We start from the raw sequence: 17,847 nt of genomic DNA on the forward strand, positions 1-17,847 counted from the left end.
TATCAAGACAGTATGGTACTGGCACAAAGACAGAAATATTGATCAATGGAACAAAATAGAAAGCCCAGAGATAAATCCACGCACATATGGACACCTTATCTTTGACAAAGGAGGCAAGAATATACAATGGATTAAAGACAACCTCTTTAACAAGTGGTGCTGGGAAAACTGGTCAACCACTTGTAAAAGAATGAAACTAGAACACTTTCTAACACCATGCACAAAAATAAACTCAAAATGGATTAAAGATCTCAAAGTAAGACCAGAAACTATAAAACTCCTAGAGGAGAACATAGGCAAAACACTCTCCGACATACATCACAGCAGGATCCTCTATGACCCACCTCCCAGAATATTGGAAATAAAAGCAAAAATAAACAAATGGGACCTAATTAAACTTAAAAGCTTCTGCACAACAAAGGAAACTATTAGCAAGGTGAAAAGGCAGCCTTCAGAATGGGAGAAAATAATAGCAAATGAAGCAACTGACAAACAACTAATCTCAAAAATATACAAGCAACTCCTACAGCTCAACTCCAGAAAAATAAATGACCCAATCAAAAAATGGGCCAAAGAACTAAATAGACATTTCTCCAAAGAAGACATACAGATGGCTAACAAACACATGAAAAGATGCTCAACATCACTCATTATCAGAGAAATGCAAATCAAAATCACTATGAGGTACCATTTCACGCCAGTCAGAATGGCTGCAATCCATAAGTCTACAATCAATAAATGCTGGAGAGGGTGTGGAGAGAAGGGAACTCTCTTGCACTGTTGGTGGGAATGCAAACTAGTACAGCCACTATGGAGAACAGTGTGGAGATTCCTTAAAAAACTGGAAATAGAACTGCCTTATGATCCAGCAATCCCACTGCTGGGCATACACACTGAGGAAACCAGAAGGGAAAGAGACACATGTACCCCAATGTTCATCGCAGCACTGTTTATAATAGCCAGGACATGGAAGCAACCTAGATGCCCATCAGCAGATGAATGGATAAGAAAGCAGTGGTACATATACACAATGGAGTATTACTCGGCCATTAAAAAGAATACATTTGAATCAGTTCTAATGAGCTGGATGAAACTGGAACCTATTATACAGAGTGAAGTAAGCCAGAAAGAAAAACACCAATACAGTATACTAATGCATATATATGGAATTTAGAAAGATGGAAACAATAACCCTGTGTACGAGACAGCAAAAGAGACACCGATGTATAGATCAGTCTTATGGACTCTGTGGGAGAGGGAGAAGGTGGGGAGATTTGGGAAAATAGCATTGAAACATGTATAATATCATGTATGAAACGAGTCACCAGTCCAGGTTTGGTGCACGATACTGGATGCTTGAGGCTGGTGCACTGGGACGACCCAGAGGGAGGGGAGGGGAGGGGAGGGAGGAGGGTGGAGGGTTCAGGATGGGGAACGCTGGTATACCTGTGGCGGATTCATTTTGATATTTGGCAAAACTAATACAATATTGTAAAGTTTAAAAATAAAATAAAATTTAAAATAAATAAATAAATAAAAGGTATATAACACCATTGTTTACACTAGTAAGGGGGTACTTGTCGAGAGCCGCATTAGGCATTACTGACAAAATGGAGGCACGGCCCTAAACCCCCTCCCTTTGTTCCGTAGGCACGGACCCAAAATGAAGGAGTTAGGCTTTGTGATTCTGACTTGTTTTTCCCTTTCCTCGGCTGAGTTGACTGAAGAGAATATTAAGGTGCTTATTGTTTTTGAGAGGAGCATAAGAAGGCATAAAGCCTTCTGCAGCTGTGCTCAAAGAGTAATTTATAAAGTTAATCACTGACATTTGTTCAAGGACTTTTATAAAAAAATGTTCCAGGGTGAGCACATAGGCTGCAGCTTGAGGGCATGGGAGGGATTGCTATCCGAAGCCCATTTGTGAGAAAAGTGTTTATGGCAACGGAGTTTGCTGAATTTAGGGCTTAGGAATAATTAAAATAGTTAGAAGCTAAAGATATAAGGATTGCTGTAATGTTAGCATATTCTACTATAGCTTATAGAAATTAGGGACTTTAGAGATACTGTTAGGTAGAAGCCCTTTCTAAGAAATAGTGAGCTTAGGATACTAGGGGCAAACAGAACTTAGAAAGATAAGAAATAAACTGAGGAATGTGGTATGCAGCCCAGACATTAGCATGAGTTACAGTGTATTCACAAGGACACATGAGAAAAAGTAGATAAGAGTATCGCTGAGGAAGGAGCTCCTTTTGAGGGGCAACAATGATTTCTGGAGAAAAATAAATCTGGGTCAATGGGAACTAAAAATACCAAACCTCTGACCTAATGCTTTTGTAAAAGTATAAAAGAGAATCATAAGCTTGAAATAAACAGTCAGTCCAAGAAAACTGAGAGGCTGCCTCAGTTTCTCTCTCGCCAACACCACTCACCTCCTCAGGTTGAATCCCTGGCTGCTGGAGCTGGACTCTGGCAGATACTCTTTCTGCCCCCTTCTGATGTCTATGTCAGAAGCTTTCTCTATCCCTTTTATACTTTAATAAAACTCTATTACACAAAAGCTCTGAACGATCACGCCTCTTCTCTGGCTCCAGATTGAACTCTTCTCCTCCAGAGGCCAAGAATCCCAGCGTCTTTCATGGTTCAGCAACAACCTTTCACGGCCCTGCAGCAGGCCACCACCAACCCACGCCTCCACCAGAGACTCCTGGACATTTCTGGGCAAGTCTGGGTCAGTGTCTTGTGGGGTCACTGCTCCTTTCTCCTGGGTCCTGGTGCACACATGGTTCTGTCTGTGCCCTCCAAGAGTATGTTTCTGCAGTCCTGTGTAAGTTCTGTCAGCTCTATGGTGGGGTTAATGGCGACCTCCCCTAAGAGGGCTTATGCCATACCCAGGTCTGCTGCACCCAGAGCCCCTGCCCCTGCCACAGTCCACTGCCAACCTGTACCTCTGCAGGAGACACTCAAACACAGTTCTGTCTCAGCCTCCATGGGGTCTCTGGATCCTGGTGCACACGGATTTGTTTGAGCCCTCTGAGCATCTCTGGTAGGTATGGGTTTGATTCTAAACACTATTTTGCCCCTCCTACCTTCTTGTTGGGGCTTCTCCTTTGCCCTTGGACGTGGGGTATCTCCTCACAGCCGCTCCAGTGCCACACAGCCACTGCTCCAGCACCACGCAGCCACTGCTCCAGCGCCCACCGTCTTGCTGGGGCATCTTTGCCCTTGGACAGGCTTATATCCTCACAGTTGCTCCAGTGCCGTGCAGCTGCCACTGCAGTGCCACACAACAGTAAGAGAATCTAAAAAAGAGTGGATATGTATGTGTATGATTGATTCGCTTTGCTATATAGTAGAAACTAACACAACACTAAATCAACTATACTCCAACAGAAATGAATTTTTAAAAAATAATAAAAATGAGAGAGAAGAAGCACTATTCTGATCCCGAGGATGGTGCTATTTCTTTGACACCCGACTACCAAGAGCCATTCATTCTTCATTAAATGAGCCACTACATGGAGTATGCAGACTTATCTCCATGCCCCATTTAGCTGATATATCCTTGATAAGCCAGCAGGCCCTATGTTGTAATACCCAGAGCTTTTGCTTGCCTGCACAGCATCCTTGTGGTGAATTAGAAAAACACACCACTCTCTTGGCTGATTAAGCCCTGAGAACTTGAAGCTTGTGCAAAGCAAAAGGAATCGTTAGCCTGCAAATATAGGCACATGTCAGGGTCCATGGCAGGACTAGCTTGAATGTTATTTCCCCACTAGGCTCTTGGAGAGCACAATGCTCAGTCCTAAGCAGTGACCCTGATGGCATAAATCTAACTTGCTGAAATCTCCCTACTAGGAACACAATCTCCAGGTCACAACCCTCTCTATAGGAGAGACTGAACCAGAAGATAGGTTGGCGAGGCCTGAAAGCATCCAAGCAGAGCTTCTTGATGGCTTTCAAGTACTAAAGTGAGAGTAAGAGGACCTAGCCTAGGCCCTGTGACACCAGAAATGCCCATTTCTGTAGCTTGGTTAATTTCATCACTTATTAAAAGGATCCTCTGACATTCACAATGTACAAGTTTTGGTCAACATGTAAGTTTAGGGACCATCCCTAAATCCTTATTCCAGGTAACTGTTTTATTACATCATTCCTCAGAATAAGCAGTATCACCTAGACTCGAACCAAATTGTATCTTCTTGAATGTCTGTATCTGAAAGGAAGGATATTTTACATAACAGCATGTCAAACCCAATACTATCTTTCAATGAGTGCTGTAATTTAATTTTTTTCTCTTTTTTAATGTCTGCTATAGGCCTTGAGTAATAGATATATATATGTAAATTCTGAAAAAGATAAACTTGCCCTCAAGGAGCCTTCAGTCAATTTGTGGAGATATTTAAGCAGGTGCTTATCAGGTACATAAAAAGAACACTTAGCCATTCCCTGGAGAACCAGAACAACGTTCCCAGGGAAGTGAAGTGAAAGCCGAGACTAATGCCAAGTACTATGCTAGACTCCTTGAGGATTCAAAAGTGAATAAAGTACCCTGCCTTTAAGAGATCTATAGGCTAAAGGAGAAGAGAACTCTTAAAATACTTAGCTCCCAAATAACTAGTCAAGGAGGATATATGGCTGGTGACAGAGCAACTATCTGGAGTGGGATGCAATGGCCATGATGGAGGTTCTGCAGAGGGGGCATTTGAACCTGAGCTTGAGGAATAAGTGGGGACGGAGCAAGGGGAGACAATAGGGATGATAACATATACAGGAAAACAAAGGGCATGAGCACAGCATGTGGGTGTGAATGGGCAAGCCCAGGTGGGGACAGGTCACTAGCTCAGAGCAAGGAAGGAAGCAGAGTGTACAGGGAGGAGAGTAGGCACACCTTGCCAACCGGTTTATTGCTTGTTCTTTGGCACTGGAAAGCAATTCTGCCTGATCCTCACCTAATTGTCAACCCTGGCACAGAAATAACTGCAAAAGAATGATTGCAGTGTCATTTATGAAACACATATTAAAAATACCAAGAGGGTTTTTCTTTTCCTACCTGTAAAACTCTTGGTTTTAAAGACAGGGCAGGGCCCATTAGTATAGATTCAGAAGCAAGCTCTACTGATATATTATGCAACAACCTAAATTCCATAGCAGATGATGTCAGCTATAAATGCCCTATAAATGGAGCAAGACTTCGGATGCATCGGAACAATTTCTCTGCATCGATACCCACTGCTACAAACATGGCTGTCTCAGGGCTTCGGCTGACAATTGTCTGGGGACTGCTTGTCTTAATCCTGACTTGCCAGGCTGGTAAGTACTTTAAGTCTCAGCTCATGCTTTACGCAGTAGTTAGCCATGACTGGAGGAAGTCAGTGGCACTGATCTGGAACATGCAAAGGAATGAGGGGAACTTAGGGCACCGCAGAAAGAGCACTGGACTGGGAGACAGAGGCAGATTTAACAAAAAGCAAGTAGGATTTGTATTCAAGTGTGCTTCAGTTACAGCCTCCATCCTCAGTGAATGTATGAAGTTCAGAATGATTTTTTTTCTTATATCCTCACATGATATAGTGACACTATTATACCATAAATTCCTTGAAAGCTGGGGGCATTTGTTTTTTCTTTTTTTTAATGACTGTAACTAATAATATTCAAAAGTGAAGAGTCTAGAATAAGACTCCTGGGCCTGGCTCCACCACTAATCAGAAATATGACTCAGAAACACTATTTAACCTCTATGGGCCTCACACTTAAAAGGGAGTATCAGTTGTTAAGTTTCTCATTTAGCTGTCATGAAAATTAAAGATAAAACATACTGTTCCATAATAAACACCAACATTAACCATTATGGATATGTATTATCTCGTTTGATTCTCATAATTCTTTTAAGTAAACATGCACAGTTTTATCATTTCCCTTTTTGCAGGTAAATAAGCCAGGCTTGCAGAGAGAAAGTTACTTGAGCATTGACACAGGCAGAAGTGGCACATCTGGGACTGAAACCCAAGTCTTTAGATTCTTTCTATTATAAAGCATCTACTTCTTTCATGTCTGTTCCAAGCACACAGAGGACCACAGGCAGCAGGCAGAAGTTTCATTAATTAATTTTTGGTCTACAGATGACAATGAGCCCTTAATCTGTCTGTATTCAGAATAACAGGTCAGAAAATACAGACAGTGCTAATTAGTAATAGAACCTTTTGAGCTATTCTAAATATAATTTGGCAGAACTCACAACCTCGGTCACCCACCGTCCACTGGCACAACATGTGGGCAGACACTCCAGCAGGGCTATGGCAGAGGTGGCCTCAGAGATTACTGTGTCCATCTGGTTCTTTGGTTTTGGTTTTACTCACTAAGGCGTGTCTGACTCTTTGCAACCCCATGGACTGTAGCCTGCCAGGCTCCTCTGTCCATGGGATTTCCCAGACAAGAATACTGGAATGGGTTGCCATTTCCTTCTCCAGGGAATTTTCCTGACCCAGGAATTGAACCCACGTCTCCTGCATTGCAGGCAGATCTTTACCACCGAGCCACCTGGGAAGCCCACTGAGTCCATCTACCCCTAAGTAATCACTGTGATAAAGCGAAAAGTGAGATTTATATCCTAGAGACCAGTCCCAGGTCTGTCTCTCATGAACACTGAAACTGGTTAAAACAGTTCACTGCTTTGAACCTCAGTTTCCTCATCTGTAGAATAGGATAATTACCAACTTCACCAGGTGAAATGAACATGGTTTTGTAATCACTTTATAAGCTACAAAAACTGTAGAAATATCAGCATTATTGTTTTTCAGAACTTTATGATTATACTAAGAAACACAATCAAGTATTAATGTAAATAAATGCTGCTAAAATATTAAGAAATTTGAAAATTTTGGAAAATAATAAAAACTAAGAAATTTGACATACCAGAAAAAAAATTATCAAAGCCAATAGTTGAATATTTTCTCCTTTCAAATATAATATGGGGGAGCTTTTATTTGGGCTTCCCTAGTGGCTCAGATGGTAAAGAATCTACCTGCAATGCCAGTGACCCATTTTGATCCCTGGTTTGGGATGATCCCCTGGAGAAGGGAATGGCTACCCACTCCAGTAATATATACACATATATATGATATACAAAGATACATCAAGTATCCTTCCATCTTGACAAGAACACAGTGAAGAAACTGAGAGGCAGAGCAGTTAAACATTGGTGAATTTTTTGCTGAAGACAAGAATCAAACTCAGATATACAGGACTTCAAAACATCACCCACCACACTGTAATACCTCTCATATACATGATCCAAGGCAGGGCCAAGGATTTGATCTTCACACACACTCTAAGCCAGGGCTCCTTGTATTTTGAAAACTTGTAACTATTGCTAAGTTACAATAAAAATAATAAAATTAAATTGTTATTCAAGTAGGCAGATAGGAACCAGAGAAAAGAACTCACTTTTCATGGAAGAAATTTCCATCTGCAGCTGGTAAATGTCTCCAGAGAACAACTGCTTGAAGGCAGGATTTCATGTAAGAAACGTGTTCTGTGAAATTTGAAAAAAAAAAAAAAAAAATAGATTCAAACCCTCGCTCATCCACTTGCTAGATGTGTGACTTTTGCTGAGTCATTTATTTTCTCTGAACATCTGTCTTCTCTTCTATAAAACTGTAATGCTATCACTGAATTGAATAAAGATCAGGAAAGTGATGAATGTACATCCTAGTACCTACACATTACAAATAAGCCTTCTCTTTCCTTCCCCTTCCTGTAATGAAAACAAAGCAATTCTGGTCTCCATGGTTGCCCTGCCCTTTATGTAAGGATCATGTCCATATATGTCCATTTTTGCCTTAACTCTTAGCAGCATATGCTATATACATAATAGTAGGCTCAAAAACACTTATTGAATGTGAAAACCAACAGCTGAATAAATACTTGGTGGTTGGTATATTGATCTTGTCTTTAGGTCTCAGACTATTGAATCTTTTTTTGTGGCAAAGTAAAAAATAAATGTTTGTAGAATTGAAAGCCATATTTTTTACTAAGAGTCTCTATTTTAGGATATGATACAAATGCAACTCTTCTCGCTAATTGATAGCCTCCACACCAAAAGCTAGTTACATCTCCTTCATTCAGAGTCGTGGGGTACTTTGTCTAGAGGATGGGACTTCTTGAGTCAAAATTTGTGATAAGATTGACAGATAAAATACAGGGCTCCCAGTTAAAGTTGAATTTCAGATAAATAGCAATTTTCTATTTTAGTTTATGTATGTTCTAAATATTTCACAGGTCATTCTTATACTAAAAAAATATTGTTTTTTATCTGACATTCAGTTTTAACTGGGCATCTGTGTTTTTGTTTACCAAATCTGCCAGCACTACTTGTGAGGCTACAGTTAAATCAAAAGATAAAGGGTTCTACTTCATCCTGACACCAGGGTCCAAAGGGGAGGCCATTCGTACTTTCTAAATGCTGCTCTTCATTGCTTTTAATCCCCTGAACCTGTTAGACCACTAAGCAAAGCCAAACCCACCAAGGGACCTTGCATGTCACCAACTTCACTTTCTGGATCTTTGGCCTCATTCCAAAAGGCACTTGATTAAATATCAAAAGTAAGAGATCTAGAGCCTGTTGTCCACAGTAAACTAAGTCAGAAACAGAAAAACAAATATCATACATTAACACATACAAATGGAATCTAGAAAAATGGTACTGATGAGCCTACTTGCAGGGCAGGAATAGAGATGCAGAGGTAGAGAACAGGCCTGTGGACACAGCGGGGAGGGAGACGATGGGGTGAACTGAGTGACACTGAAGCGTATACATTACCATATGCAGAATAAATAGCCAATGGGAACTTGCTATGTAACACAAGGAGCTCAATCCAGTGCTTTGTGGTGACATCCAAAGAGGTGGGATGGGGTGGGGGATGGAAGGAACGTTCAAGAGGGAGGGGATATATGTATACTTATGACTGATTTAGGTTGTTGTATGGCGTGAGAGTTGGACTGTGAAGAAAGCTGAGCGCTGTAGAATTGATGTTTTTGAACTGTGGTGTTGAAGACTCTTGCGAGTCCCTTGGACTGCAAGGAGATCTAACCAGTCCATCCTAAAGGAGATCAGTCCTGGATGTTCATTGGAAGGACTGATGCTAAAGCTGAAACTCCAATACTTTGGCCACCTGATGTGAAGAGTTGACTCATTGGAAAAGACCCTGATGCTGGGAGGGATTGGGGGCAGGAGGAGAAGGGGACGACAGAGGATGAGATGGCTGGATGGCATCACTGACTCGATGGACATGAGTTTGAGTAAACTCCAGGAGTTGGTGATGGACAGGGAGCCCTGGCGTGCTGTGATTCATGGCGTTGCAAAGAGTCGGACACGACTAAGTGGCTGAACTGAATGGCAGAAACCAACACATTGTAAAACAATTATCCTCCAATTAAAACTGGTTTTTAAAAAGTAAGAGACCAGCAGTTAAAATCACATCTTCTCCTGCTATTTGTAAGATCTTCTGCAAGTCACCCAGTGTTCTCAGATTCTGAGTCCAGTGAGCTAAAATCTGCACAGTCCAAAAAATTGATCAAACTTAATATTACATATAGATGTAAAATCATTATTTACAGAACTATCACATGCTGGGATACAAATGACAGAATTTCTCCTTGTCATCATAATACTTGCTGTCTTATAACACACATGTAGTTAGTTCATACCTTTTTTTGTCCAAGACTATGCAGTTCATCACAGAGTGCTTTAGAACCCAGGTTTTAGTACCAGACAAACATGGGGCTGAATTCTGATTCTACCACTCCAACACTGTGACTCTGGTCCCCTTCTAGACCTCTCTCAACTTCCATTTCCTTACCTTTAACTTGGGATAATAATGTTGCCTCCCTCATAGGGTTGCTGGGAGAATAAAATGAGACAGTGCACATAGATTGCCTGTCCCAGGATTGCCTGTCCTATGTGCTCAGCAAATGCTACCTATTATTATATCATCCTCCTCATTATCACTTCCAGAAGTCCAGGGATTACATGAGAAAAATACATTAAAACCAAGCATCCTGTATTTCAGTCCCAGCACTGGTGTTTACTAGCTGCTTTCACTCTGAACAACTAACAACTTCTGTGAGCTTTGGTTTTCTCATCAGAAAGAGAAACTGTGTCTACCAAAGGCATCAATATCTGTGGGTCTGTTTGCTTAGGAATAAATGGCATAATGCACATGAAGACAATAGGCAGGCATTAGATGTCCCTAAATATAATTATATGAGGTTACATAATGGGGGGGGGGGTGTTATAAAGGGCCCTAGGATTCCTTACAATGAAAGAAACTTCCTTATCTTTTTGCTGAGAATCAACCCTGAGATTCCGTTTTGTTTTTCAGATGACAAACCAGAGGGCAAGCCAGATGAGCAGCCACACGACTCAGGCAAAAATTCAGAGCCAGCGTTCCCAAAATTCCTAAACATTTTGGGCTCAGACATTATTGAGAATGCGGTGGAGTTCATCCTCCGCTCCATGACGAGGAGCACGTAAGCACTGAGACAAACCTTGCTTTTGTCCAGTTGGCTGTTGGTAATGACCACATTGCATTAAAATGAATGAGAAACAAAATTACATGCATGCCAATGTACTGTTTTAATTGAAACGTTGTCTATGTTAACATATATTTGCATCTGCATGGATTTCCCTAAACTCTTGGGGGTGAGAACATTCCCAAGGAATTTATGAAACAAGGGGATCCATAAAATATGTTTTATTTGACGACCAAGTAGGGGGGAAGAAGAGCATCAGACCAACAGGCAGAAAACTAGGTTCTGGTCTTGACACAGGTGCTACTTACTGGGTGATCTGCACTTAGACTCTCCCTCTCTGTGTGCGTCAGTTGGCTGATCTGTAAAGTTAAAGGAATAAAGGACCTACCCAATGCAGACACAGTAATTCTCTGATGAAGGTGGTGGGTAGGGATGTGCTCAGTAGTAAGGGGCATGAGAAGTTCTATCTTTATTTTCTAGTCTGAGTAATTTAGGAGGGTTAGCAGACACAGTAGCTATCTCTCCTCCAAGGCAATCTAGAGAACCTCTCTTAGAAGGGAGGGTTTGCTTTGATCTTGACAGACTGCCTTGTTGGCAAATTGCATAGCCCATAAACTTCCTGTGATTTTCAACCTGCTTCCAAGCTCCTGTGCCCAACTCCTAATACAGCCTACGTAGATTTACATAGCTCTGGTTTCTAAATCTACTTCACCCTGTTCTTCATTCTCCTGACATTAACCTCCCTCAGTTCAGCTCACCAGGGTCTAATTTGTTTTCCTGAATTTCTAGGTGCTAACCTCTCTGAGACTCTGCTCTCTAATTCTCTCTTCACAACACCCTAAGCAGAGTTTGACAAAGTATAGACCATTACTTACCTGCTTAAGAATCTCCTGGAGAACTTTACAAAACGCGGACCGCTTCATCCCATGTTGTACCTTCCCCGGGCAAAGCTGCAGGTTTGCATTTTAACAACCTTTCAGGTTATTCTAATATTGATTAACCATTGATTGGATGCTCTGAGCTACATGGCTGGGTCTTAAAGGTCCACATCACCTTTAAATTTATATTCACATTTTTGTGTAGATGTGAATCTTTCTATTTTCTAGGGGCAGTGCTTCTGACTTTATAAGATTCTCAAAATAGTCTATAACCAGTGACAAATTAAGGGCCGCTTCTGTATAGAAGTGATCAGGGGCCATTTTGTAATGCCCGATCTGCTTAAATTGACATATTACAATCAGGTGAATAGGCAGGAGTCTGCATACAATCAAGAACAAACTGTTAAAACTTACAGGTGTTTATTTTGTGTTTTCATTTTTCCTATCAATGGTTACTTTTGCAACTGTCGAGTTCCCACGACTGTTCATGTAAACAAGGAAAAAACTGACAAGGAAAAGAATAAGAGCAACACTATTCATCTACAAAGTACAGATTAGACTCCAGTTGAATTCAAATTGTTATAAATCATAACAATAGCAGTGCAAAGAATCAGAACAATAATAATCCCTTTTATTCCTTCCCTGGGGAATTCCCTAGATATATTATAAAATAGCACTTGTGTTCTCTGTTAACTCAAACTTGAGGGATCTTCATTAATGACACAACAGTCCTTGCTCAAGGCAACACATCTAACTGCCCTCCCTCTGTCCAAGAAAATACCATAAATATGGCAGAGGATGGGGAGTGGGAAGAGACCCTCAACAACTATACCTAAGAACTTAATGTGTGCTTAGGAAAGTAGGGGGAGGACTTGTGAAGGAAACAATCTAGACTATAAGTCTAGAAGTCTCCTCAAAGAAATTGCAGTCCTTATTGTATAAGGTGACATGAGCATATCTGGTGATAGCTAAGATGTTTAGGTAAATGTCAGTCAACCCTCACAGTGAAGGGTCTAAGGAAAGGAGCTGGCACTGGGCAAGGATGCTTAGGGGAGTGTTTCTGGCAAAAGCAAGATGTGCTTTGGATCTTAAAGGACTCAATGAGATTTGATTAGAAGAGAGAATGACAAGAATGATGGAACTTCATAAAGATAGAAGTTTTGCTTTGTTTACTCCTGTGTATCTGATGCCTACATACCGTATCAATCATGTAACAAATGCTGGGTATGTGCTTTCAGGACAGTGAATAGACCAGCTCACTCCCTCCACTTACCCTCTGGGTAAACTTAAGAGCTATATGAACTGCATTCTGGTCACCACTGATCTAAAAATATCCATATTCTTAATTCCCCTGGCCCTTTGAGAAGCCTCCAATTCTTGTGAATTTCACCCTGACCCCCAGGTTTCCATGACACAACATTTTCCTTGTTCTCTCCCTACCACAAGCCTTTCTTTCTTATTCTTTCTATTTGACTTTTCATGCATCTGCCCCTTAAACATCATTGCTACTCAAGGTTCCAAATGTAGAGCCTCCCTGATTTTTCACATCACAGCTTCCACATTAGGAATATTACTTACAGTCTGATGTGTTCCTAATACAGATGTCTATTGCATTCTTTTCCCTGAGCTACAGAATGTAACAATTCATGGGTTGCTACAAAAACCTTATTTAGGTTTTCGTCAATACATCAAATTCACCTGGTCTAAACCCAATCCCATCATCTCACTTACAAATCTGCTCCTCTTCATTTTTTCCTTATCTCAGTAAGTCACATTTCCATCTATTCAGAATCTAGACACTTCAGGTCTTCTTTGATTCTTCCTGCTCATCACCACTTCTATCTAGTTGCTAAATTTTCTAAGTTTTTCTTAGGGCTTCCCAGGTGGCTCAGCAGTAAAGAATTTACCTGCCAATGCAGGAGATGCAGGTTCAACCCCTGGGTCGGGAAAATCCCACGGAGAAGGAAATGGCAACCCAATCCAGTATTCTTGCCTGGGAAATCCAATGGACAGAGAAGCCTGGTGGGCTATAGTCCATGGGGTTGCAAAGAGTTGGACACAACTTAGTGACTAAACAACAAGTTTTTCTTCCTATACCATTCCTTTTCTTCAACTCCACTGACTCGTAGGGCTAGTTGAGCCCATCATCATCTCTTTCCAGAGCTCTTCTCATTAGATCTATCATTACTTACACTGTTTCTGTCTCTCCCCACTCCAACCCATCCTCTACCTGGCTACAAATTTGATTCTCTCTCTGCCATGCTTGAAACCCTTTCAGTGAACTTCCATTGCCTGCAAAATCAGAGCAAATGCAACAGCTGATGCTAAAGGGCCTTCCCTGATGCCAATATATCTTTCAGTCAAATCTCTCACTTTTGAAGCCAAACACCTGATGACCCAGTGACAAGTTATTTCTGTTTCAGAACAGATAATGTTCGTTTAAATCTCCAGTTATCTTTGCACATGATTTTCTGTCATCAGTGCCTCACCCTCAAACCCCAGCTCCACTCTGTTCACCTGCTAAGTCTGTAATGATTTTGTAAAATCCAGTACAAAGACAAGCTCTGTGAAGATGTCACAGACCCCTACTATTAGAAAATTCAGATATTCAGATGCTGGGATTTCATAATGCCTTTGCTGGAAGGCAAATCCTGCAAAGGCATTATGAAGGCATATGGCTTTTCTTATCTCACTGTTTTAAATTATTTGTCTCTGAATGCATCTGTTTTCTCCACCAAATAAGAATATCCTCATAGACCGCATTTTTTTCTTTTACCTTCTCAACAGCTACCCCACAGTCAATCCTTAAACAGTATAGAAACCTCTGGCATTAATTCATGCTTCTGGAGACCTAAGTTTTAGACTCTGCTTTGCAATTTACCAGCCATTTGACTTAAACAGGTTATTTGATCTCTATGAGCTTCAGAGGTCTTTTCATATGTAAAAAGATTAAAAATCATCACTTACCTATTCAACAAATATTTATTAATTCATACTATATGCCAGGTATTGTTCTAGGTATTGGGGATGTATTATGAAACAAATAGATCAAAATATCTATCTTTATAGAGTTTATATAAGACTAGACACCAAACTAATAGATTTCTTGGCAGAATTAAAGAGAGAATTATGCATGCATGGCTTGTCAAATATGAACTACTGTAGAAATCTTAGATCTTCTTATTTTACAACCCAGGAAAACCTGGAGAAGAAAAGTATTGCTCAAATAGTATAAATTAGTGATCTTTTTAACATTCCTGATCAGTCTAAATCATAATTCATTGTTTTCTCTTTATTTTTTTTCAAGAGAATTTTTGGAACATGGTGATAAACAAGGAGAACATTCATCAAAGTGACTTTCTCAGGTGATTTTAACTTAAAAACTTACAATCAAAAAATAGTATACTGAACATAGCAAAAAATGTGTTTTTTGTGTGTGTTTTTGCTTTGTTCTTGCATTGTTTTTAAAATAATTTTTAATAGATGTATTTTTATTATCTCAAAGTCACAGACTTAGTAAGATTTTCTTAAGGGAAGAAGCACGATTGTGGGGTGAAACAAGTAAGCACTGAAGTGAGGAGAACTGGGCTTGTCCCAACTCCGCTTGGAACTCGATTTGTGCAAGATCTGCCTGTGAAAGGAGGAGCTTATATGCACTAAAGTCTAAGGACCCATGAAATCATGCAGTTAGTTACTCATGAGAATAAGATTTACAAAAACTATTTCCAGCAGAAAGAACTAATAAGCTCTCTAATTTATATGAAAACAGTCTGGTTTGTGTTCAGAGATACCTGCTGGTTCCTTATCCAGTTCTCTCTTGAGAATGGATTTCGAAATATAAATACAGAAATGTTAGACCTGGGAAATGAATTCTATAAGTAACTAGCACAAACTAGCTTAGTTTTAGGTTTAGGCATTAAGCTAAGTGCTCTGTATGCGTTACCTAATTTAATTCTAACATTCTCTATGAAAGATAGGTATTGTCATTCTAAAATTTTGTAAATAGGGAAACCAAAGCTCAGGGAGCTTAATTAAGGTGATCTGAATTCAAGCAGCCTGAGTCCATAGTCTGTGCTCCACCACTAAGCAATAGAGCTTACTGGAGAACAGAGAACAGTGACTGAACTGTGTGATTTTAGACATGCCTCGAGGTGTCCATAGAGATAATACACTACCCCTCTGGTTAGTTGCGTTCTATACATCTCTAGGATGCATATTTATGTAAGTAGATATACAAATAAACTATCTTTCTCCTATAACATATGCCTCTTTCTTACACAGTCCTTTAACGCTCATTTAACCCATGCCTACTATGTGTCAAATTCTGTCAATGCTACCAAGATAAATAACACTGTCCCATCATTAAGAAGTTTCTAGTTTGGGCTATCACCTAGCACAGTGCACTCCAGGACTGTGCAGGGAAATGGTCAAGTTCTATGTACAAGTGCCATGGATATGCCTTGTAGAAAGGATATAAAAAGGAAGACCTGGAGGAAGGAGTGGGCATTAGGAGGGCTTTGCAAAGAAGCTGCATTTCCGTATAGTCTCAGATAATGAGCAGAAAGGGGCAAGTTCTCACAAACAAATCTTCTAATAGTCGGACACCTAATTAATCTGAGGTCCTCACAACCTCTGCTTAATCACATTGACACAATTTCCTTATGTTAATAGCCTTACAATTTCACCTCCTAGTGTCCTGCGTCACTTGAAATCATGGGGATTCAAGTCTCCCAATGTCTTAAGTCATTTGACATTCAACACACCTTTCTTATGTTAAAATAAGAATCTGATGAATCTTACTAAGGTTATAAGAGAAGTAAAAGATGGCAAAGCACTTTGCAAATTCTCAATATCTATCTACATTTTTTTAATTACGAAAAAAGTGTAACCGACACACCAGATGACATGTTTAGACTTGCTGAGTCAGAACTTCCTCAGGAGGGAGCTAGAAAAACTAAATTTCATGGGAAATCCTTAAGTAACCAATGAGCAAAACTGCAGATGGGCAAGACACCACTCAGTATCTACACCATTAAGCCTGATGGGAAATGTTTCTTTTAGAATTTAGAGCAAGAGAAAAAATGAGCCTTCCCTAAGTATTGCTTCCTCATTTCTGGTTATAAGATTTATGTAACTTGGTCTATTTCATTTATTTTTCCTGTCTATCCAGAAACTCAAAGAAAAACTGATGACTCAATTTATCCCAGTGTTTAATATACGTGCCTTCTCCCTTCATTCCTGTTACTGATTCTTGCCTCATATATCTTGCATTTTCATTTTTGTTGCTGTTGCTTGTTTTTTCAAATACATATTATAGTTGATTTCATTATAATAAATCATCTCATGTTCTATAGTACAGAGACATAAAAATGTTTGTGTTTTTCCTAGGTCTTAAGCCTTTTCTAGCTGGTAATTGTTTCCCTGTGTCTGGTTTGTTTCTAAGGACACACCTACACGGCTCCAGAACAAGCCAAGGGCAACCAAATCCTGCTTTTCCAGTTCTGTTTCACAAGTCCTCCAGGACAGAGGGCTCAAAGCAGTTCCCAGCGAGTGCTTAGAATTCAGGCCCTGGCTTCAACCAAACACAGCTTATTCTGAACATCCTGACTTTGCAATTTTGCTTCTAGAAGTCAAAATAAATATGTCCACCCTGGGTCACAAATCCTAGTTCATTAAGGTTTTTGTTGGTAGAAGTAATTTTTCCAGAAAATGTTTACAGTTTTTAATGATGCAAAAAAAAGAAATATATAAAAATTATTTTTATCCAGAATAACTGAAGAACATTTCAAATTAAGAGAACTAAATTTTGGATAATATAAGTCCAAAGTCTCAGAACCAGTAAATGACAGAAAAAGGATTTGAACCTGACTCCAAAGAACAAGCACTTAATCCCTAAAAACATATGAAATTTCAGAGTTAAAAGTTTCATAAATCCTTTTTGGAAAAGTCTTTCAAAAAATCTGAACCCATGTTGTTGGGCTAGTAAACTAAAACCTGACCTTTAAAAAAAAATTAACAAGGTTATTGGTGTTTCACAGTCTTCATTGGGTTTTCCTAGTGGCTCAGCAGTAAAGAATCTACCTGCAACACAGGAGAAACACAGGATCAGGAAGATCACTTGGAAAAGGAAATGGCAACCCACTCCAGTGGGTTGCCTGAAAAAACCCCAGGGACAGAGGAGCCTGGTGAGGTTGCAACAGTCAGACGTGATTTAGCAAGTAAACCACTACTCCCACCAGTCTTTGTTATTCTCATGGACTAGCAGAGTGCCCTTGAAGACACTTGAAAAGAGTGGATGAAAGAATTTTGGCAAGTCTAGTGCAGTCTTTTCATTTCTTCCACAACCTTGTCACACAGATGTGGGTCCTCAGTGGCTACTGGTGTGGTTCTTGCCCACTTGGTCATAAAGGATTGAACCACTGTCAGATCTGACCCAGCT

General features: G+C 40.1%; 1 protein-coding gene across 1 annotated transcript; it reads left to right on the top strand.

Annotated features, from left to right (window-relative positions):
- Positions 1-5,183: 5,183 nt before the first annotated feature.
- Positions 5,184-17,148, top strand: C7H5orf46 (chromosome 7 C5orf46 homolog). Its single transcript, XM_027548801.1, has 4 exons — positions 5,184-5,310; positions 10,380-10,527; positions 14,716-14,773; positions 16,852-17,148. Exons 1-3 carry the CDS (start codon positions 5,196-5,198, stop codon positions 14,762-14,764), a joined length of 312 nt encoding a protein of 103 aa, XP_027404602.1. The 5' UTR covers positions 5,184-5,195; the 3' UTR covers positions 14,765-14,773; positions 16,852-17,148.
- Positions 17,149-17,847: the final 699 nt, after the last annotated feature.

The sequence above is a fragment of the Bos indicus x Bos taurus genome, chromosome 7, assembly GCF_003369695.1.
Source record: "Bos indicus x Bos taurus breed Angus x Brahman F1 hybrid chromosome 7, Bos_hybrid_MaternalHap_v2.0, whole genome shotgun sequence".
Taxonomy (NCBI): Eukaryota; Metazoa; Chordata; class Mammalia; order Artiodactyla; family Bovidae; genus Bos; species Bos indicus x Bos taurus.